At 39.3% G+C, this 24,916-nt stretch overlaps 1 protein-coding gene across 3 annotated transcripts in view; it reads left to right on the forward strand.

Moving 5' to 3' along the window:
* Window positions 1–4,259: 4,259 nt before the first annotated feature.
* Window positions 4,260–24,916, forward strand: part of LOC132534599 (complement factor H-related protein 3-like) — a 33,982-nt gene continuing 13,325 nt past the window's right edge. Inside the window, exons 1-5 of one of the 3 annotated variants that reach the window (XM_060178494.1) lie at window positions 4,260–4,411; window positions 8,174–8,368; window positions 11,696–11,872; window positions 19,404–19,577; window positions 21,482–21,676. In XM_060178494.1, the coding sequence (XP_060034477.1) occupies window positions 4,348–4,411; window positions 8,174–8,368; window positions 11,696–11,872; window positions 19,404–19,577; window positions 21,482–21,676 (805 nt within the window). In that variant the 5' untranslated portion in view covers window positions 4,260–4,347. The remainder of the gene's footprint in view (window positions 4,412–8,173; window positions 8,369–11,695; window positions 11,873–19,403; window positions 19,578–21,481; window positions 21,677–24,916) is intronic. The other 2 variants (XM_060178495.1, XM_060178496.1) reach the window with 2 other exon arrangements.

A 24,916-nucleotide genomic window follows, 5' to 3' on the forward strand; every position in this document is an offset into this window, starting at 1 on the left:
TGCTCTATCTCCCTCTTCCCTCATAATTTCTTTCTGTCCAGTAGCAGGGGGGGAAAAAAAGGTTGACAGAAAAGAACAAAATATTTACAGCAGCAATAGTTAACTTTAGAGATGGTAGAAATAGTTGTTTTAGTCCTTTATACTTACCTATCTTCTCCAAATCTTGAAGTCATTAACAAATGTTAATTAACATTTATGTCTGAATTACTTTTCCTAAGTCACGTAACAGTTGTGGAATCTATTTGTGACAGTTGCCTATAAACATTTACTTCAATGTTGGCTACAAATAAAATTGTAAAATAAATTCTATTGTTTTCATGAACTTATTAACTGTCCTTCATATGTAAGTGCTAATATGCCCACTCCATTTACCCTCCCCCAAAATTAGGTAAATTTTTAGTTTTGCTTTTAATGTCCATTTCTTAACATAAGAATTTGATTTAGTAATAACCTCTACATTAACTTTGAGCTTTCTCTTTTTATAATTGCATGTTGGGGCCGGGTAATGGTTAATCTGGTTGAGAGCACATGTTATAATGAGCAAGGGCCAGAGTTCAAACCCCTGGGCCCCACCAGCAGGGAGAAAGGTTTGTGAGTGGTGAAGCAAGGCAGGTATCTTTCTTTCTCCCTAGCTGCCCCCACCCTCTTGATTTGTGGCTCTCTCTGTCCAATAAATAAAGATAATAAAAAAACTTTTTAAAGAACTTATTTAAAAAGCTGCATGTCAATATGAAATAAAAAGTATTCATTTCATTTATCCCAGCAATTTATAGTTATTACTCTTGAAACTCAAATCATCTCAGATTCGGCTAGAGAAAGGTCCTGCTTGAAATCAGGGGAGCCTAATTACTCTGGATATAGCCCAGCAGACCTTGAGTCTTTTCATCCTTTGAGCACAACACAATGTTCCAGACTCACCATGTGCCTTCCCTGCCTCAAACCTATAATCCATATTTTTCCAAACAGATTCAATCCTTTGTATGGAGAAATAACACTCAGAATGCAAGAAGCGTTATGGCACTAGACAGGAGTGCTAAATAGTGTGAGTGCCTACATCCAGGGTCTTTTGATTGTCAGATTCTTAAAGCAGGATTGAAAATCAGCATTTGGTATTCTTACTGATTTTTACAATTCAAGTTTTAACATGTAGTGAAAAGGTTTTAATACATTTCTCTGTACTTAAAATTATTACAGTTCAGTGTTTTTGAAAATAATATGAAAGTTTAATGCAAACATTACAATTTAATTAAGGCTAAAATGACTTCATCTGTTTTGTCTTGGACTTGCTTGACTTTTGAGTGGAAGTACTTTGTAAATGATTTAAATTCATACTTTATCTCTGCTTGGTGCTCTTGCCAAATTAATAGAACTCTGCTTTTATTTTGCGGTTTTATTTTATTTTATATTATCCCCTTTTGTTGACCTGTTGTTTTACTGTTGTAGTTATTATTGATGTCGTTGTTGTTGGGATAGGACAGAGAAATGGAGAATGGAGGGGAAGACAGAGAGGGGGAGAGATAGACAGATACCTGCAGACCTGCTTCACCACCTGTGAAGCGACTCCCCTGCAGGTGGGGAGCCGGGGACTCGAGCCGAACCGGGATCCTTACGCCGATCCTTGTGCTTTGCGCCACCTGCACTTAACCCGCTGCACTACCGCCCGACTCCCTGCAGTGTTGGTTTTTTTTTTTTTTGCACCTTTTTTTTTGTCTTTTAGTCTAACATTTTTTTCTTTCTTTCTTCCACCCTTTCTTTCATTTCGGTGACTGTATGTATGCTTCAGGTGAATAATTTCACTTATCTTCAAATTGTGTGTTGCCACTACATATTCACCACTAAGACGTCAATCTTCCTTCCCTGATATTCACTGAGCCCCTTCCCTTCTATTCTTCCCTTCCCTTCTTTCTACTTAGCGAATATATGACATCACATCAGGAGAATGCTTTATATCAATAAACATAGAAGCAAGTGCTGGAGAAGAAGGGGAGAAAAAGGGAAATTTGGACACCTGGACATGCTGGAAATGTATATTGGACCAGACGCTAAAATAAGGAAAACAGTTTGGATGTTTCTCAAAGTACTAAAAATACATGTACCATATAATCTAGAAATTCTATTCCTATGTGTCCAGCCAAAGAATACAGAAATGGTTATCTGAAAAACTTTATTGGTGGTATAGAAAGAAACAATCTGAAGAGAGGTGAAATTATATATCTAAGATACATACAATCTTATAACCAACCTTTTCTCAGTGAAACAAAGACAAGCCTCTGCTACAGTTTAAAAATGTGTTATGGGGGAGCCGGGTAGTAGCGCAGCGGGTTAAGCGCAGTTGGCGCAAAGTGAAAGGACCGGCATAGGGATCCGGGTTCAAGCCCCCGGCTCCCAACTGCAGGGGAGTCGCTTCACAGGTGGTGAAGCAGGTCTGCAGGTGTCTATCTTTCTCTCCTCTTCTCTGTCTTCCCCTCCTCTCTCCATTTCTCTCTGTCCTATCCAACAACAATGACATCAACAACAATAATAATAACTACAAGAACAATAAAGGACAACAAAAGGGGAAATAAATACAAAAAAAAAGTGTTAAAAAAATAAATACTACAGAAAATAAATACTACAAAATAAATGAATTTCATCAGAGAACAGCTGGGGTTTCTAGTAAAGGAAGAAACATCACTGTCTGAAGGTTGGTGGTTGGTGACTGTGACTGCACAGCAGGCTCTATGGGGAGGGAGTGTGTGCTAGGCTAACGAGACAGTTCACCTGGGAGGGTGCCTGCTTTGTCATGAGTCTGACTCAGGTTCAAACCCAGTCCCCACCATTCTAGGGGAAGCTTCACAGATAATTGGATAAAGAAATTATTTAGTTTATACTCAAAGAAATACTGAAATCCTGCTTTCTTTCTTTCTTTCTTTCTTTTTTTTTTGATAAAAGATGGAACATGGAACTTGAGGTGGTAATACTAAGTCAAAAAATAGAATACAGTGACCAGTTACTGTCACTCATACGTGAAATACAAATAAAGCAAGTAAGATGACAAAAACATCACTGAGGGGAAAAAGGCAAGAGAGTGGGAAGGATGGGAAGATAGATTTCTTTTAATAGTGTGCTGGAATTGAAATTTACGTGGTGAGCATTGCTGAGATGTGAAACCGTACTTCCCAGATTTGCAGAATTGGGAAACCGATAGAAAAATCAATAAAATTAAAAATCAATTCTAAAAGTAAAATATAAGTCTGAGAAACCTATGAAAAAATGCTCCAAGTAACTGATTGTCAGAGAAAATTCAAATAAAGACAACAACGAGATATCACTTCACTCCTGGAAAATGTCATACACCAGAAAAGGTAGAAGCAGCAAATGCTGGAGCGGTTGTGGGGACAAAGGAGCCCTCCTGCACTGCTGGGGGGAATGTCAATGGGTTCAGCCTCTGTGGAGAGCAGTCTGGAGAACTCTCAGAAGGCTAGAAGTGTACCTGCCCTCTGACCCTGCAATTCCTCCCCTGGCGATATATCCTAAGGAACCAAATACACCCATTCAAAAAGATTTGCGTATGCCTATGTTCACAACAGAACAATTTGTAATAGCATAGCCAAAATCTGGAAGCAACCCAAGTGTCCAAAACAGATGAGTGGCTGAGCAAGTTGTAATATATATGCAGTGGAATATTACTACTCAACAGTTAAAAAATGGTGAATTCACCTTCTTTACTCCATCTTGGATGTAGCTTGAAGAAATCATGTTAAGTGAAATAAGTCAGAAACAGAAGGATGAATATGGGATGATCTCACTCACAGGCAGAAGTTGAAAAATAAGATCAGAAGAGAAAACACTAAGCAAAACTTGGACTGGAGTTGGTGTATTGCACCAAAGTAAAAGACTCTGAGGTGGGAGGGAAGAGTTCATTCAGGTCCTGAAACAGGATGGCAGAGGACCTAGTGGGGGTTGTATTGTGTGGAAAACTGAGAAATTTTATGCATGAATAAACTATTATATTTACTATTGACTGTAAAACATTAATCCTGCAATAAAGAAATAAAATAATAAACTAATAAATAAAGGTAAAATATAAATTAGCTTTCTGTAAACATTTTTGGAGCCAGTAATTAAATTCAGCCAGTACATATTAGACAACCAATTCAATAAATTATTGGGTAATCACTGACAAATTATTGAGAAATCTTGCAAAAACTGAACTTTGCTATTGACTAAGTGAACTCAATGAACTAGCTCCACAGTTCCCACTCTTAAATTCAGAGACCTATTTGGTCATTCTTAATGAAGCAACTTCAAACCCCAAATATGCAACCAGAATATCTGCATCAACATATTAATGGGAATAACTAACTAATGGGAATAATGTTACTCATTGGTGTCATTCTCAGTTTATGGGTCTCCTGTGCTCATGGACAAGGTAAGTGAAAAAAGATCTGAACTAGCAGGTTCCTTCTTAAATGTAATTATGTTATAGCTACATGAACACATCTATGTTTTCAAAAGTAAAAATTTTAATAAGAACAATTTGTTTCTTGAATTGTCAAAGTATAAAACAGTTATGCAAAAAGACTTTCATGTCAGAGAATTTTGATGTCCCAGGTTCAATCCCCAACACTAGCATAAGCCAGAAGTGAGCAGTGCTTTGGCGAAAAAAAAAATGGGGTAGGTATATTTTGTAAAATATAGGGAATAAATATGGGGGCAGATGGTGTTGCACATGGTTGAGCACACGTTACAGTGCATCTGGGTTCAAGCTCCCGGGCCTGACCCACAGTGGGGAAGCTTTGTAAAATGGTGGAGCAGTGCTACAGGGGTCTCAGTTTACCTCCCTACTTCCCTCTCATTTTATCTCTGTCTCTTACCAATTAATAAATAAAATATTAAAAAGGAGAATAAATATATATAAAACTTATGTTCATCAAAATAGAAAATAAAAAGTTATGTTTTTATGTTTCCTGGTCTCTGTGACATGAAAAAACTTTCAATACTGATTATGAGTTTATGGAAATTTGCTTATGTAACTTTAACTAGAAACTGTCACAAGAGAAGATCAATTCTTACTCCAAACTGTATAGGTTATTTTTTTTACTTATGTTTTATTAGTGATTAAAGATTGATTGACAAAACCATAAGATAATAGGGGTATGATTCCACACCATTCTCACCACCAGAGTTCTGTGTCCCCATTTTCTTCATTTAAAACTGTAGTAGTCCTTCCAATGTCACAGATCTGGGCTGACTATTATTTCTATATCTACCTCTCTATTTTAAAAGTTCTATTTATTACTGGATAGAGACAGAGAGAAATTGAGAGGGCAGGGTGAAGAAGAATGAGAAAGAGAAGACACCTGCAGCCCTGTTTCACCACTTGTGAAGCTCTCCCACTGCAGGTGGTGACTGGGGACTTGAACCTGGGTCCTTGTACATTGTAACCTGTGCTCAACCAAGTGTGCCACCACCCAGCCCCCTTCTCTTCCTTTTTCCCTCCCAGCCTCCAGTATTATTGTTGTGGATAGGTGTCTGCACTATGAATCCACTGCTCCTAGAGACCACCTTTTCCATTTTGTTGCCCTTGTTGTTGTTGTTGTTGCTGTTGCTGTTGAATAGGACAGAGAGAAATCAAGAGAGAAGGGAAGACAGAGAAGGAAAGAGAAAGACAGACACCTGCAAACCTGCTTCACTTGCTTGTGAAGTGGCCCCCCTGCAGGAGGGGAGCCAGGAGCTAGACCCAGGACTTTGTACCATGTATGCTTAACCCACTGTGCTACCGTCTGGCCCCCCTTCTTTTCCTTTCTAAGTCAGATCTACACCTATTATTACTTCCAAGTAGATGTTTCCATTTAATTCAATAAAATGTTAGAAAAGAAGGGTATCGGGAGTCGGGCTGTAGCGCAGCGGGTTAAGCGCAGGTGGCGCAAAGCACAAGGACCGGCATAAGGATCCCGGTTCGAACCCCGGCTCCCCACCTGCAGGGGAGTCGCTTCACAGGCGGTGAAGCAGGTCTGCAGGTGTCTGTCTTTCTCTCCTCCTCTCTGTCTTCCCCTCCTCTCTCCATTTCTCTCTGTCCTATCCAACAACGACAACAACAATAATAACTACAACAATAAAACAACAAGGGCAACAAAAGGGAATAAATAAATAAAATAAATATTTAAAAAAAAAAGAAAAGAAGGGTATCTTCATTATTTGTATATGGTGATAATTGTGCAAATTGATATGTCAAAACTCACTAATTAAATGTCAACTGTGCCGTTACCTCTATTTCAACCATACCTTAGTAGTTAGTATGTTATTAATAACTTAATATTTCAATAAGATTTCAGTATGTGTGAGGAAAATCTAATACAGCAAAAAGTAGAAAGTACATTTTTTCAAGAAACTCATAACCTTGTAGAACTTTCAGATGTAAATCACTGAGACAGAGAGAGAGAGAGAGAGTAGCAACAGGCTCAGGAATGAAAGCTGAATGATGTCCTTCACACACTTTAAGCTCCTTCGTCCTGCTTTACCTTGCTCTCGTCTCCCTTCCCTTCTGGCAACCACTTCCTGGTCTTATAGTGCAATAACTTATTTTAGCTCTTATTAGGCTCATCTATTTGATTACTTTCTGTATATAACACTGACAAATTAGACTGTATATTGGAAGCTTTAAATAACTGAGGAAGAAACTCTGCTACTGATGAGTTTTCTGCACTACTGGTTGCAAATCACTGTCTAATAGAGGTACTGGTTACTATTTTTTTTTTATAAAAACAATGCTATATGCAAGAACTCAAAGCTTATAATCCACATAATAAATCTATTAAAAAATACTGGAAAAAATTCCTAATGAAATGGTTAACTTAGAGGTGAAAATAATAATGAATACATATTTATATATGTCTATGTGTATATGTAAATCTATATGTATATATGTATTAGACCATGTTTAATGTAATGAATACAGATTTTACCACAGTAGTTTAACAAATAAAGAAGAATGTTACCCTGGTATTAAGGTACTCAATCATTAAAAATCACACTCAATTATTAAAATCATTAAGGCACTCAATTATTAAAAATCAATTATTAAAAATCTACCTTTTGTAGAAATACATAAGGGTTTATAGCATATCACAATTTTATAGTTTGAAAGTGTTCAATATAGAAAATACATGTAAAATATAAGTACAAAATTTTAAATAATAGTATAGAAACAGGAGTCGGGTAGTAGCACAGCAGGTTAAGCGCACATGGCACGAAGTTCAAGGACCAGCATAAGGATCCTGGTTCGAGTCCCCGGCTCCCCACCTGCAGGGGAGTCGCTTCACAGGCGGTGAAGCAGGTCTGCAGGTGTCTGTCTTTCTCTCCCCCTCTCTGTCTTCCCCTCCTCTCTTCCATTTCTCTCTGTCCTATCCAACAATGACGACATCAATAACAACAACAACAATAACTACAACAATAAAAAAACAAGGGCAACAAAAGGGAAAATAAATAAAAATTTTAAAAAATAGTATAGAAACTTCATTTGCCAGCTAATGCTACAAATAGTCAAATCTTTACCATGATTCTACCCACTTGTACATTAAGGTACATTCCTCTTCCCATACTATAATTAAAGGGAAACTTCTTCAGTCGTTGAGTTGAGGTACATACAAGAATGTTTTCTCTTTGGTATTAGATGTGATCATCAGGAAAGTTCATATTTCTCTTTTTTTTTCTTCTTTCTAATAAACAGCTGAACATTAATCTAAAAGAGACCCTGATATCTCTCTTCACTGAGTTAGTCTGAGACCAAAAGGCAGAACTCTGATTCTTATGAGAATTGAAAAGAAGGCAGATAAACTGAGTGATGAACTTATTATCTCCCTCTCTTATCCATGATTTTGCTTAATCAAATAAGGCTAGAGTGCATATACTCCCGAAAAATCCATTAAATGCTCATGTACATTTTTCTTCCTGGGGTCTTCATACATTATATGACCCTCAGTACAAAAATTCAATTTCATCAGCAAGGGGCTTCTCACTTCTCAATCATCTGTATCTTGTTACTTTAGTTGTAGTAGGGACCCACTGCTGTAAATGAGCCTATAATGATGCTAATAAGAATACAACTCAAAGATGAAATGCCTCTCATCATTAGTTTATTAAATGAAGATTCTATACCAACTGTTTTTTGTTTGTCTGTTTTTATTGCCAGAAAAACACTGTGATTTTCCAGAAATAAAGCATGGGCAACTGTTCAACAAAGAGAGGGTTAGGAAATACTTTCCAGCACATATAGGAAAATCCTTTTACTATCACTGTAATGAGAACTACCAGCCTCCTTCACAAGTCTACTGGGCTGAAATTACTTGCACAAAAGATGGATGGTTTCCAGAAGTGCCCTGCCGAAGTAAGTAAATTCCTTCAATTTTTTTCTGTCTACCAAAAAGTAGAGAGTAAAAGAGTGAGTATAGTTAACTTTTACATGACAAAAGTAAGGCCAAAAAAAGACCAAAACAGGTGTTTTCCTTTATGAGGGGCTTTCACAAAAGTCACATGAGAAATGAAAATGACAGGGACTCGGGTGGCAGCACACTGGGTTAAGCACAAGGACTCGTGGAAGGAGCCCAGTTCGAGTTTTCTCCTGCAGGGGGGTCATTTCACAAGCAGTGAAGCAGGTCTGCAGGTGTCTATTTTTTCTCTAGCTCCCCGTCCTCTCTCAATTTCTCTCTGTACTAACCAAAAAAAGAAAATGTCTGCCAGGAGCAGTGGATTCATACAGCTGGCACCGAGCCCCAGTGATAACACTGGAGGCAAAAAGGAATTAATTAATGAAAATAAAAATAAGAGAATACAAAACATACTCATAGTTTACACATACATATAAAAACTAAAGATAATACGTGGGACTATATCAAACTAAGAAGCTTCAACACATCGAATGCAAACTACACAAAGATAACCAGGCAACCCAGTAAATGGAAGACACAAGCAACTAATATCAAACATCTATACAGAACTGGTACAGCTCAACAAAAGGAAAAGAAATAACCCAATAAAAAGTGGGTCAAACCCTGAGTCCATACTCCCAGAGGGATAAAGAATAGGAAGGCTATCAGGGGAGGGGACGGGATACGGAGTTCTGGTGGTGGGAATTGTGTGGAGTTGTACCCCTCTTATCCTATGGTTTTTGTCAGTGTTTCCTTTTTATAAATAAAAATTCTAAAAAAAAAATAAAGTGAGTCAAAGACTAAATAGTTTTCTAAATCAGAGATACATGAAGAAATGCTCCATTTCATGTATCATTAGATAAATGCAAATTAAAACTACACTGAGATTCCATCTCACACCTGAGAGAATGGCCTACATCAACAAAACAAAAAATAATAAGTGTCAGTGAGCCTGTGGGGAAAAAGGGACTCTGCTACACTGCTGGTGGGAATGCTAACTGCTGCGACCCTTTTGGAAGAACCCTTAAATGAATAAAATTGGAATTACCTTATGGCCCAGTAATATGACTCTTAGGCATTTATCCAAAACATACTCAAGCACTAATTTGAAGGGACTTATATACCCCTATCTTTTTTTTAAATGCTATTTGCAAATAATTGTGTCTTTTTAAAAATGTTTTTCCTTTATTGGGGGATTAATGGTTTATCAACAGTAAAATACAATAGTTTGTACATACAAAACAATTCTCACTGTTCCACATAACAAATCAACCCTCACTATGTCCTCCCTTGCTATCGTGTTCCAGGACCTGAACCCACCCCCACCGCACCCCCCCCCAGTCTTTAATTTTAGTGCAATACACCAAAACCAGTCCAAGTTCTGTTTTGTGTTTTCTTATTTTTCAGCTTCTCTCACCCCTCTTTTCTTTCTTCTTATTAGTGATTTAATACTGATAGACAAGATTGTTGGCTAAGAGAGGCACAACTGACACAACTCGATCCCCTCCACTGGAAGCTTCCCCTTTCTTGATCCCTCTGGGAGTATGAACTAAAGATCTCTATGGGCCATAGAAGGTCGGAGTTCTGGCTTTGGTAGTTGTTTCTCCTCTGGACATGGGCATTGACAAGTTGATCCATACCCCCAGCCTGTGTCTACCTTTCCCTAGTGGGGCAGGGCTCTGGGGAGGGGTGTTCACTGCTATCTTCATAGCTGCTTTACTCACAATAGTCAAAGAGTGGAAACACCCTGACTGCCCATCAACTAACTAACTGGCTAAAGAAGTTATGGGATGCCCCAGACCACATCAAATCAATGGGGTTTATAGTCAACAATATTTATACCCCTCTCCCATATTAGGGAGCTACTCTCTTCTCTGATCCAGCTTTCTGGTCCTTTTCCCAGTCATGACATCATCTCCCCAGACAATAACTTGGATCCACTGGCATATCAGATTTCAGGCTCTGGGGCAAAAAGAAAAAGGAAAAAAAAGTCCTAGTATAGCCACAGGCCCTTTAAAATTTAACTAAGATTGGGTGGTGGGAATTGTGTGGAGTTGTACCCCTCCTACCCTATGGTTTTGTTAATTAATCCTTTCTTTTAAAAAAAAATTAACTAAAATATGCCTACTAGCTATCTACAAAATGGAGGACACCCCCCCCCAACTCTTCATCTGCACTATTTCAGCCTTTAGGTCCATGATTGGTCAACAATTTGCTTAGCTTTGTATGTTAACTCTCTTGTCAGATGCTAGCATGATGCTGACCAGACTTCCTTGGACAGACAACCCCACCAATGCGTCCTAGAGCCCCGCTTCCCCAGAGCCCTTCCCCACTAGGGAAAGAGAGAGAAAGGCTGGGAGTGTGGATCGACCTGTCAACATCCATGTTCAACAGGAAAGCAATTACAGAAGCCAGACCTTCCAACCTCTGCATCCCACAATGACCTTGGGTCTATACTCCCAGAGGGTTAAATAATAGGAAAGCTTTCAGGAGAGGAGATGGGATACGGAGTTCTGGTGGTGGGTATTGTGCGAAGCTGTACCCTTCTTATCCTATGGTTTTGTCAATGTTTCCTTTTTATAAATAAAAATTAAAAAAAAAAGAAGTTATGGGGTATATAGTCCATAGAATACTATTCAGCAAACAAAAAAGACAATATTATGTCCTTTGGGACAAAATAGATGGAACTGTAGATTGTTATGCTTAACAAAATAAGAGATGAAAAACAACTACCAAATGGTTTTATGCATATGCAGAATCTAGAGAACTGAAGCACATAAATGTGCAAAAAAAAAAAAAAAAATCCCAGAAGCAAATAAACTACTTTTTTCTAAAAATTATTTATTTTTATTTATCTATTTGATAGGACAGACAGAAATTAAAGCTTCCCTCCTTCAGGTGGGGAGTGTGGTTTGAGACTGAGTACTTGTGCATAGAAATGTGTGTACTCAACCAGGTTTGCTACCACCCAGCCCTCAAAACAAGTTGTTTTTAAGACTTATTTAGAACTGTGGTAGTTATCTTTTGGAAGTGAGAGAGTGGGGACACAGAACTTTGGTGGTGGTTGCTGTGTGGAAGTAAACCCTATAATCTTAAAATCTTGTAACCCAATACTAACCACAAATTAGCAAATGAAAAAAAAATTAAAGATAATAGTATCAAGCACAACTTTGCCTTCTAAACAAATCCTTGGACATAGCTTTATATTTTCTTAAATGACAACATAAAGAAAATTTTAGATCACTACTTTAACCAAATATGACTATTTTTCATTTTTATATCCTTAGGAAGATGTTTGCTCGATTATTTGGAAAATGGACACATTCTACATGAAAACAAAATATTTGTTCAGGATGACACTGTAAAAGTTGCCTGCTCTTCTGGCTACAGTCTTCAAAATGGCCAGAGCATATTAACATGCACAGAAAAAGGCTGGTCCCCCCTTGCAAAATGCATCAATATCAGTAAGTAAACTAATATGTGATCTAGGGTTTTCTAAGATGCATCTTCAGTTGCATATAAAAGAAGGAACTTTTGTGGTAGCTTTCACTTTATCAGTATTTATACTGAACCAAGAAGTTATTCACTTTCAGCCTTTCACATGGAACCAAGACACTGTTAATGTTTTCTGTTTTTGTATTACAGTTCTCTTGGCCCCTGCTGGTGTATAGTCATTTCATTCTTTTGCATCTATCGTTAATTTTACCTAGATTCTTCATTCACCCACCAACTAACATTTGGAACATCAGACTCAGCTAGGAAAAAAAATATCTTACAGAGATGATAACATGAATTTCTCAATGTCTTTCCTTTTGTCCATTCCCAGTCACCTAGATTAAAGGTGTATAGCTTCAAAGTTATAAAATTATTTCCTCATCTTTGTGGAAAGGTCATGGAAGTTGCCAATCCTAGTTTAGACAGATGAGAAGGAAAAAAAAAAACCCTCTCCCCGAAATCCCCCGGGAATCTGGATGGTAATCTAAACAGGTAATAAATAAATATACTTGTGTCTTGTTTAGCAACTGGTCTCAACATGCACATACAATTTAGATGTCAACTCTACAGATGAATAAAATAAACAGTTTTAAAAATAGTAAACAAAAGGGGCCAGGCAGTGACACACCCAGTTGAGCACACGTTACCATGTGCAAAGATGCCAGTTCGAGCCTATGCTCCTTATCTTATCTTCAGAGGGAAGCTTCATGAATGATGAAGCCAGCCTGCAGGTATTTATCATTCTCTCTCCTTCTTTATTCCCCCCTCCCCTCTAAATTTCTCTGTCTTGTCAGAATAATAATGAAATAAGAAAGATAAAGAAAGTAGTGGAGTCATCATGCAGGCACCAACTCTAGTAATAACTCTGGTGGAAATTAAAGGGGGGGACTGGGCAGTAGCACAGCAGGTTAATTGCCCATGGCGCAAAGCACATGCACCTGCATAAGGATCCTGGTTTGAGCCCCCGGCTCCCCACCTGCAGGGGGGATCACTTCATAAGCAATGAAGCAGGTCTGTAGGTGTCTATCTTTCTCTCTGTTTTCCCCTCCTCTCTTGATTTCTCTCTGTCCTATCCAATAACAATGGCAACAGTGGCAACAATAACAATGGCAATGACAACAATAACAAGGGCAGCAAAATGGAGAAAAATATGGCCTCCAGAAGCAGTGGATTCATAGTGCAGGCACAGAGCCCCAGCGATAACCCTGGAGGAAGACAGAGAGCGAGAGAGAGAAGAAAACAATATATATATATATATATAAATTAGTATATATATATATATACTATATATATATAATTAGTCATGTCCATCCCGTCTTCCTTATCTTTCCTACAGTATCTCAAAATCCACTCCTAGATTTTCAAAGTAAACCAAATTTCCAAATAACCTGGTTATAACAATAACTACCTATTGCCTTCTTAAACTCTGAGAGAGCAGGAACCTTCCCCATTGTCTATAAAGCCCGTATTTCTCCCAGTCCTGGAACCTCTGGGGCGTGGCTCGTTTTCCTTCATGCTTCTCTTCTTCTTCTAGCGTTTGCCCTTCTTCCGTAGCCAGTCAACAGCGTCAGGTTGAAAGCTGTCAGGAGCTGCTTGTTGCTGGCTTTGAAAGTGACTGGGATCCATGTGGATTCAGTCGGCTAGGAAGGATCGTCAGTTTCCCCAATGAATGGGTACTCACGGGATGCACCACGAGAAGGTCGATCCAATGCAACCCGTGCTTCTCTTAATCCAGACCAATTAATCCTGCATCTGCTGAGCTCAGCCAAATCAATGCAACCAGTACCACCTCATGTTTCACTTTGGGCAGTGTCCAGAGGCCATGGCTGTGGGATGTTAACCCTCCAGCTTCCTTACTCTGGTGAGACCTTTCCTAGCTCATAGGACTCGAACTCCTTGATTCTATTTGGGGTGATGCACTTCCTAACAAAGCCACAGAACCTATATATAGACAATGGCCCATAAGATAGAGCATATATGCACATGTATCTATAAGTCAGGGGAAAATATATACCTTAAAATAAAAGTGCACAATAGTGTGCAGAGACTCAATAAGTGCAGCAAGCAATTAGAAAGATCTAAAAAGGATACCATGAAGTACTTAATCAAATAGTTTCTACTTAGCTATAGATACCCTCCTCACCTATGTCCTATTTCACTTCCCTCAATCACTCCAAGGCTAACCTTATCTGACGAAGTAAGGACTACAAAAGCTGGATAAGGGCAAGATTCTGGCATACTTTAATGATGGATCTTTTGGTCACCACCAGGCCACTCCATCATCCGGGTCCCTAGTCAAGGAGTCCTGGGATTCCCACACAGATATGATAAGCCTAGAACTCTAGCAGATCCCTCTCTCTACTATCACTGGTCATTTCCATCAGGAACAGTATCGTGGATGGACCCTCTTGTGGGCCTCTAAAGGACCTTGCCCTCAATGTGGGACAATAGTAGGGACTTCCCCACTCTCCAAAGTGGGTCAATACAGTCTGCTACTTGAGGAAGACAGGTCCAGAAATGAGTGCAGCTTAGAATGTTCCTCGCTATGACTATGGAATGTGAACCTAGACCTACAAGGATGCAGAGGTTACACAGGCTCTTGTGCTGAATATGGGCCCCAGATCAGATTGATGGAGTTTACAGTTAAAAATATTTATATATTTTCCCATATTTGGGAGCTACTCTCTTTACTGATCCAGCTTTCTAGTCCTATTTCCAACTCTGACACCATTTCCCCAGATAATACCTTTAGGCCACCTGCATGTTAGCTGTTGGGCTCAGGAAACAATTAGTAAAGTCATGGCCCCTTCAAATACACCTAACATAGACTTCCTAGCTTTTTCCGAAATGGAGACCCCAAATCTCATCTACTATATTCTCGCCTTTAGGTTCCTGATTATTAACCATTTGTTCTGCTTCATATCTTAATGCTTTTTAGCCACCAAGTTTCAGATGCTACCATGACACCAACCTGACTTCCCTGGGCATAAGACCTCACCAATGTACCCTGGAACCCCGCCTCTTTAGAGCTCTGCCCCACTAGGGGATGAGAGAAACAGGCTGGGAGTATAAATTGACTTTCAATGCCCATGTCGGGTGGAGAAGCAATTACAGAAGCCAGACCTCCCATCTTTTGTGCATGCCCCTTAATGATCCTGGGTCCATATACCCAGGGGGATAAAGAATAGGGAAGCTTCCAATGGAGGGGATAGGATATAGAACTCTGGTGGTGGGAACTGTGTGGAATTGTACCCCTTTTAGCCAACAGACTTGTTGATCATTATTAAATCATTAAAAAAAAATCCACCTCTAGTTAATCCCCTTTATTTCCATGGATGTTAAATTTTAACACACATTTACATTGTCATGGAAGTCATTCTTCGAGTATCTTATTACCAACTTCAACTAAATTAGTTAAAAGGCATTTGATTTACCCATTCCAACATTTTCAGTTCATTTCTTTGTAGGTTATAAGGCTTATTGGATACGTTGAATTCAGTATGTATGATGTTTCTAACCCACTATTGCACTATTCAGGTCCAGAAGGAATAAAAATTCTGGTCAAGACTATCTGGATCCATGAAAAAACATAGCTCTAAAGTCCCTCTGTTGATGGCGCATAACTATTTTTTATTATTGATTTAATACTGATTTACAAAATTACAAGATAGCCATTCCCACCACCAGAGTTCTGGATCCCCAATCCTTCCATTCTTCCATTGTAAACTATAGCTGTTCTCCAAGGTTGCAGATATGGATCAACTATTATTTCTCACAGCCATCTGTCTATATTTGTATATACTTGGCCTTTGAGCAGAGGTTCCCATACTCCCTTCCTTTCCAAGTCACATATACACCTATTATTACATCCAAATGTCCCTCCCTTTTTCCTCCTCTCTCTCTGGTTCCTGATGGAGTTGGAGTTCAGAGCCCTCTGGTCATTTTCCCTCTACCATTTCTCCTCTCCTGGGAGTATGGATCAAAACTGTCTTTGGGGTGCAAAAGGTGGAAGTTCTGGCTTCTGTAATTACTTATCCACTAGACATGGGTGTTGACAGTAATCCATAGCCCCCAGCTTGTTCCTATCTTTCCTTACTGGGACTGGGCTCTGATGCAATGAGGTTCCAAGACATAGTGGTGAGGTTGTCAATCCAGGGAAGCAGGACAGAATCATGATAATGTCTGCAACTTGGTGGGTGAAGGGTGGCAAGATGCAAAACAAGACAAAATGATTAATGAACAGGAAACAAAAAGTAGGAGTAGAATAGATGAGAATAGGTTACTTAGCGTGGAAAGAAGTTAGGAAGTCTATTCTAGGCATGATCTTAGGAGCCCATGACTATCATAGTTTTGTGCTTGAGTTTGACAGCTAACATGAAGTTGAACAAAAATAAAGAAAAACAAACAAAACACCACATCTCTAAGTGTTTGAATCTGCCAGGTTTAAAACCAGAGAAGCACAAATTTGACAGAGTTGTTTAATATCATGGAAGGTCACATAGCAAATTCAGGGCTATTACTAGGCTCTGTTCAAAAAATCTACCAGGAAAATAATGTAATGGAATTTGCAGATTTTCAGATAGTCATGCACCTCAACCAAATCAACACTACTAGTGCTGCCATCCCACATTATACTGCTACTGATTTCTTACTTTGGACTGTAGTCAGAGATAACCAGCCTGAGATGTCAACCGCCCAACTCCTCAAATCTGGTGAGACCTTTCCTTACCTACCTCGTTCCACTTTAGATGGAACATCACCTAACAAAGTCACAGAGATTAGATACGGGTTAGGATTTAGGCTACTGGGTACAGATGTACATATGTCCATAAGCAAGGGGCAATCATATAACTCAAAATAAAAGTGATTAATAGCCTTCTGTGATAAGACTTAGAACTAATTAGCCTGGAATCTTAGTAGAAGTGCCTTAAAAAGCCTAGACCAAATTAGCTTGGCAATCTAGCAGAAAGACCCAAAGAAGACAGATCTCCAAAACCTAATTCTGGTTGGGAACAACAATTGGCACCCAATGCTTATACAACTGGGAGAAAATCTACGGTTGTCAGGTAAAGCAAGGATGACAAAAGTTGGATAAAAGCAAGAGACTGGCTCACTTAATAATGACCTTTTTGGTCAATACTCCATATCCCATAACAGACATCCTTTTTAAGTGATCATAGAACGATGTTCAGGATAGCCAATATGTTGTGACACAGAGAAAGTCTCAAAAAATTTATAAGATGGAAGTCATATCAAGTAACCTTTCAGGTCATTATGATGAAGCAAACAAAACCAAACAAGTGGGGGAGTCAGGCAGTAGCACAGCAGGTTAAGCGCATGTGGCGCAAAGCGCAAGGACCAGCGTAACGATCCCAGTTCAAGCCCCCGGCTCCCCCACCTGCAGGGTAGTGAAGCAGGTCTGAGGTGTCTTTCTCTCCCCTCTCTGTCTTCCCCTCCTCTTTCCATTTCTCTCTGTCCTATCCAACAACAACAACATCAGTAACAACAACAATAATAACTACAACAATAAAACAAGAGCAACAAAAGGGGATAAATATATATTTAAAAAAGTGTTCCTCTCTAGAGTGACACACTGCTTTCATATTGCTTCCATTTGTCTCTGCAAGTCACAGAGCCATTCTTACTTTAAACAGCCAGATATATACAACCCTGTAAAGTACCTGGAACAAAGAGTTCCAGAATATTTATAATTAGTCTTATGAGAACTAATAAGTTGAATTAATTCAAAGGGACATATGCATCCCTATGTTCATAGCTGCATTATTTACAATAGCCAGAGAGCAGAAGTAACCTAAATGTCCATCAACAGATGACTAGCTAAAGAAGTTATGGGATAAATATTTCATGGAATACTACTACGCAATCAAAAAAGATAATATTCTGTCCTTAGGAACAAAATGGATGGAATTGGAGGTGATTATGCTTAGCAATAAATAAGAGATAAAAACAACTACTGGATTATTTCACTCAGGTGGAATCTAAAGAACTTAAAACAAAACAAACAATAAAAACAGAGGGCCAGGTGGTGGCACATCTGGTTAAGTGTACACATTACAGTGCTCAAGGACCTGGGTTCCTAGTTCCCACCTTTAGGGTGAGGACTAGGGGTGAAGCAGGGGTGCAGGTGTCTGTCTGTCTCTTTCCCTCCATCTCCCCACCCCTCTCTGTCTCTATACAATAATAAATAAGAGTATTTAAAAATAAATAAAATAAGGGGCTGGGTGGTAGCACACAGGGTTAAGTGCACAGTGTGAAACACAGGGACCAGTGCAAGGATTCCCACTCAAGCCCTTGACTCTGCACCTGCAGGGGGGTCACTTGGCAAGCAGTGAAGCAGGTCTGCTGGTGTCTTTCTCTCCCTATGTCTTCCCCTCCTCTCTCAATTTCTCTGTCCTATCCAACAACAACAGCAATAACAGCAACAACAACAATTAGATAGGACAGAGAGAAACTGAGAGGACAGAGAGACAGAGAAAGGGAGAGAAAGATAAACACCTACAGACCTGTTGTTTTCGACGGGTTAAGTTGTTTTCGCCGGGCTAGCTTCATGGGCGGGTAACAGACGACCAGGGACTCATGGTTGAGCTGTAGGCAGTATCTCTTTATTCATGCAGGACGCAGCACAATCTAAGACGAGCTAAGTTAAACTCAAAGTACAGTACTGTAAAACTCACAATGCTGTCTTTATATATACTTGCCAAGTAAAGTGGAAACAGGATGTGACATAGAGAGAGTGGAGAGAAAAGTGACTGGTGAAAATCAGAGTGTGACAAAGAGGGGGCAGATTAGGCGAGAATCCTATCACTGAACCACAAAACCCTGGAGGGAGGGTGGAACTTGTTAACAGTGGTTATGTAAATAGAATGAAGTGGTTATGTAAATAGAATAGTGTTAAGCAGGGGGGATTTAAACCAAATGAAACAGAAGGGGTCTCATGCATACCAACACAGACCTACTTCCCCCGTTACACTTGATTATTTCCCCTGCAGGTGGGGAGCTGGGACTTGAACCCAGATCCTTGCTCTTGGTAACATGTGCAATTAAATGCATGTGCCACTGCCCAGCTCCTTAAAACTTTTTGAAATAATAAAATTTATTGAATATAGCTCATGAACTCATTACCCCATGTGAAGTAGAGTGAAGGGTATGATGTCTATAAAGAAAGAGAATTCAAACATCCAGGATCAGGTGCGTCAACTGAGAAATACAGTGAGACTACAGACATCTCACCCTGAACATCTGACCTCAGAAGCTAAACAGGACCAGGCCTGGCTAGTGCCTGGATGGGAGAAACACAGTGGGAGAAAATGAAGTACAGTGCGTGACAGGGCAGGAAGGCTATGAGGATATGTTCTTGTTAGTTCCTTTTTCCTTGCTGTGGTAAGGACACAAAAATAACATCCAGTTTCTTTATTTTCAGGTAGGTAAATCTATTCATGGTACTGACCTCTACATTAGTTACATTGGTTTCCTTTTCAGATGAAGCCTGTGCTCCTCCTAATATTCTAAATGGTATCTACAGATCTGAAAAGCACACATACAAAATAGAGGATGTGATTACATATGAGTGTAAAAGTGGCTTCTATCCCTCAACCCAGGGAAATACAGTGAAATGCACCATTACAGGCTGGGCACCTACACCAAAATGTGATTGTAAGTTACATTTATAACTTGACCTCTATTTGTTGTTGCTGTTGTTGGGGTATTACCACTTGGACTACCATCCAGGGAGGAAGAAGGAAAGATACCACAGCACTAAGGCTTCCCCAAGTGCAGTGGGAGCCAGGTCCAACCTGGGTTGTTCATAGCAAACCCCCAGGTAAACTAACTGTTTTTCAGGCCCTTGATTTACTTCTTAACTATGGAATCACTTTCACTTTAGAAAAAAGCATGGCAAATGTGAATATTTATCTTATGTATATAAAATGGAGGCTTTAGAGGCATCCTTTGATTTCAAAGTAATCAATTCTAAGGAATAAAAATAATTTGAAATGTAAAAGTTTACTTGTTAGCTACTCAGCATTAAATGTGTATATGGACTTGTATTTCCCTAAGCAACAAAATTCTACATCTAAGCTGGACCCTGGGTAATAGTATACAGTACAAATCCTGTAGTAGCAATTGCAACTGCTATGTAACAGATAGCCCCAAAATATATAGTCTCAAAAGAACCAATTTATTATTTTTAGGAATTTAACAGTGTCTTAGCTGGAGGAATTTGAGAGTAATTTAACTGACTAGTTCCCAATCAGATGTTCTTGTCCCGCAGTCAGGATGCTGGTCTAGACCACAGTCATCTGATAGGACGGCTGGGCAAGAAAACGTGCTTCCAAGATAGCTCCCTCACACAGAATTGAAAGGAAACTATCAATTCTAACTATCTCACTACATAGACCTGTCCACGGTTTCTTTCAAAAGCAGAACTCTGATTCTGAGGAGAATTGACAAGAAGACAGATAAACTGAGTGATAAACTTAGTACCTCCATCTCTCAGCCATGATCTTGCTTAATCAAATAAGACTATGTACTCACGAAATGCTTATATACAGCATTCTTCCTTGAGTCTTCATACAAGTTTATACAGTATTTGACATACAATATAAAATTTCATATTCATTAGCAAGGAAATCCTCACATAACTCAGTCATCTGTATCTTACTCTACTTGTAGAAGCTCAATGCTGTGTGATTATGCCAATAAGAATATAATTCAAGGTGTCTAGGTGTCTAACAACAGATGAGTAACTAAGAAAGTTTTGGTCTATGTACACAATGGAATACTACTCAGCTATTAAGAATGATGAATTCACCTTCTTCACCTCATCTCTGATAGAGTTTGTAAGAATCATGTTAAATGAGATAAGACAGAAAGAGAATGATGAATATAGAATGATCTCACTCATAGGCACAACTTCAGAAAAAGGAACATAACAGGGAAGCATACATAAAGTAAAACCTGGACTAGCTCAGTGTATTGCACCAAAGCAAAGGACTCTAGGAGAGGGGTGCAGAGAATGGTGGAAGGAAGGGAGGCTTTCAGGTCATGGTATACGGTAACTAACCAAATTTGGGGCTGAGAATGTTTTGCAGCACCTGTTTTGGTGAGATGAGAAACTTTACCCATGTGTCAAATTTTACTGTAAGCTATTAACCTCCCAGTAAAAAATAAAAGGAAGGGAGTTGGGCAGTAGCGCAGCAGGTTAAGCGCATGTGGCACAAAGCACAAGGACCAGCATAAGGATTCCAGTCCGAGCCCCCGGCTCCTCACTGCAGGGGAGTCACTTTACAGGCAGTGAAGCAGGTCTGCAGGTGTCTATCTTTCTCTCCCCCTCTCTGTCTTCCCCTCCTCTATTTCTCTCTGTCCTACCAAACAACAACGACATCAATAATAACTACAACAATAAAAAATAATAAGGACAACAAAAGGGAATATAGATAAGATATAGATATAATTATAGATATATAGATATAGATATATAGATATAGACCAATGATGAAAAATCTCTCATCATTAATCTATTAAGGTAAGACATTATATCAATTTATTTTTATTGCCAGTGAAGCCTTGTGATTTTCCAGAAATAAAACATGGACATCTGTACAACTCGGAGCGTTTTACACCAAACTTTCCAGTACCTATAGGAAAAATATTTTACTATTCCTGTGATGAAAATTTTGAGGCTCCTTCACAACGTCACTGGGCTCATATTTCTTGTACAAAAGAAGGATGGTTTCCAGAAGTGCCCTGCCGAAGTAAGTAAATATCTTCATTTTTTTCCTGTCTTTCAAAAAGTAGAGAGTGAAAAATTGTGAACACAATTAAGTCTTGAGTGGCAAAATAAGGCCAAAAGATGCATTCTGTGGACAAAATAATCCAAAATAGACATTTTACCTTTATGAGAAATTTTCATGGAAATAAATGCAAATAGAAAATCTACAAGAATATACAGAGGCAGGGCTGGGTGGTGACACACTTGGTTGAGCCCACATGTTACAATACACAGGAACCCAGGTTCAAGCCCCCAGTCCCTACCTGCAGGGGGAAAGCTTTGAAAATAGTGAAGCAGGGCTGAAGATGTCTCTCTGTTTCTCTCCCTCTTTACCTCCCCCTTCCCTCTTCTATTTCTAGGTGCCTCTACCCAACAAATACATAATTAAAAATGGTAAAAAATTAAGAGAATATAATACACATTGATATAGTTCATACCCACTTGTAAAGAAATAAAGATAACAACAAGTATGCATTTATCTTCTTTTTTTCTGATTTTATTTTTTTTTAATTTTTTTTATTTAAGAAAGATTAATTAAAAAAACCATAGGGTAGGAGGGGTACAACTCCAAACAATTCCCACCATCCAATCTCCATATCCCACCCCCTCCCCCAATAGCTTTCCCATTCTCTATCCCTCTGGGAGCATGGACCCAGGGTCACTGAGGGTTACAGAAGAAAGAAGGTCTGGCTTCTGTAATTGCTACCCCACTGAACATGGGTGTTGACTGGTCGGTCCATGCTCCCAGTCTGCCTCTCTCTTTCCCTAGTAGGGTGTGTCTCTGGGGAAGCTGAGCTCCAGGACACATTGGTGGGGTCTTCAATCCAGGGAAGCCTGGCTAGCATCCTGATGGCATCTGGAACCTGGTGATTGAAAAGAGAGTTAACATATGAAGCCAAACAAATTGTTGAGCAATCATGGACCCAAAGCTTGGAATAGTGGAGAGGAAGTGTTAGGGAGGTACTCACTGCAAACTCTAGTGTACTTCTGCTTTCAGGTATATATTTTGCAGTAGTTTATGGATACGTGTGAACATATGCTCTCTCTCACAGAAACTGGTGTATATCTAGGTTTTGGGACTTTGTTAGAAAGTGAACCACCTGGAATGGAATTAGAGAATACTATAAAAGGAAAGGTCTCACCCGAGTAATGAAGCTGAAGGGTTGTCATTCCACACATGAAGTCTCTGGACACAGTCTGAGGTGAAGCATGTTGAGGTGGCCATCGCTGCGTTGGTTAGGTTGTAGTCGGCGGATGCAATATTATTTGATATGGATTGGGAGGGGCATACGGGAAAGTGGGCCCTATCCAAGGGTTCCAGGACTGGGGGAAGTAGGGGCTCTATAGTGGAGATGTGAGGTTCCTGCTGTCTTAGGGTTCAAAAAGACAATCGATAGTTAATGTTATCATCACATTATTTGGTAATTGGGTTAACTTTGAAAAGTCCTTTTGTTAGGGTTTGCTGTACAGTGCCCAGTATCTTGTATATAGCTGTGCTATTGGATGCTTCTAATCTACTTGGTCTAGGCTTTTGAGAGAGTCCGCATATCAAATACACAGCCTACATATTAAAAAGATTCAGTTTGTGTTTTGAAAAACTTTGAGACATACAATTGATTTTCCCCCTCTCATATTAATTAACTAGTGATTTATATGTCTACATTTTGCTAGGAGTGTACATAAATACCATTCCCACCACCAAAAGACTGTGACCCATACCTCCCACCCACTCCCACCCCCCACTGGCCCAGGAAGCTGCATGTCTACCCCTCACCATAGGGCTTTTACTTTGGTGCCCTACTTACAATTTGGTCAGGTCCTGCTTTTAGTTTCCCTTTCAGATCTTCTTACTCAACTTCTGTTGATGAGTGGGATCATCCCATACTCATCTTTATCTTTCTGACTTAGCTCACTTAACATAATTCCTTCTAGCTCTGTCCAAGATGGGTCAGAGAAGGTGGGTTCATTGTTCTTGATAGCTGCATAGTATTCCATTGTGTATATATACCACAGCTTTCTCAGCCACTCATCTGTTGTTGGGCACCTGGGTTGCTTTCAGGTTTTAGCTATTATGAATTGTGCTGCTATGAACTTAGGAGTACACACCTCTTTTTGGTTGGGTGTTATGGAGTCCTTGGGGTATAAGCCCAGGAGAGGAATTACTGGATCATATGGAAGGTCCATGCCTAGCCTTCTGAGAGTTTTCCAGACTGCTCTCCACAGAGGCTATACCAATTTACATTCCCACCAACAATGTAAAAGGGTTCCTCTGTCCCCACATCCTCTCCAGCATTTGTTGCTGCTGTCCTTTTTGATGTATGCCATTCTTACAGGAGTGAGGTGGTATCTTAGTGTTGTCTTAATTTGCATTTCTCTGACAATCAGTGACCTAGAGCAGTTTTTCATATGTTTGTTAGCCTTTTGGATCTCCTCTGAGGTGAATGTTTTGTTCATATCCTCTGCCCATTTTTAGATGGGGTCATTTGCTTTTTTGCGGCTAAGTTTGCTGAGCTCTTTATATATTTTGGTGATTAGTTTCTTTTCTGACGTATGGCATGTGAAGATCTTCTCCCATTCTGTGAGGGGTCTCTCTGTTTAATAGTTTCTTGGGATGTTCAGAAGCTTTTCAATTTGATGTAGTCCCATTGGTTTGTTTCTGCTTTAGTCTTCCTTGCAGTTGGGTTTGATTCATCAAAGATGTCCTTGAGGTGTAGTTGGTAAAGTGTTTTGCCAATGTTTTCCTCTAAGTATTTGATTGTTTCTGGTCTGATATCTAGGTCTTTGATCCATTTGGAGTTGATTTTTGTTTCTGGTGAGATAAAGTGGTTCAATTTCATTCTTCTGCATGTTTCAACCCAGTTTTCCCAGCACCATTTATTGAAGAGAGCCTCCGTCTTCCATTTAATGCTTTGGGCCCCCTTATCAAAGATTAGATGTCCATAGGTGTGGGGATTTATTTCTGGGATTTCAATTCTGTTCCACTGGTCTGTGTGCCTATTTTTGTTCCAGTACCATGCTGTTTTGATGATGATGGTTTTATAATATAGTTTAAGGTCTGGGAGTGTGATGTCTCCATTTCTGTTTCTTTTCCTCAAGATGGTTTTGACAATTCTAGGTGTTTTCAGGTTCCAGATAAATGATTGTAGTGTTTGTTCTATTCTCTTAAAGAAGCTTGGTGGAACTTTGATGGGTATTACATTGAATTTGTATATGTCTCTGGGGA

This window comes from Erinaceus europaeus, chromosome 19, assembly GCF_950295315.1.
Source record: "Erinaceus europaeus chromosome 19, mEriEur2.1, whole genome shotgun sequence".
NCBI lineage: Eukaryota > Metazoa > Chordata > Mammalia > Eulipotyphla > Erinaceidae > Erinaceus > Erinaceus europaeus.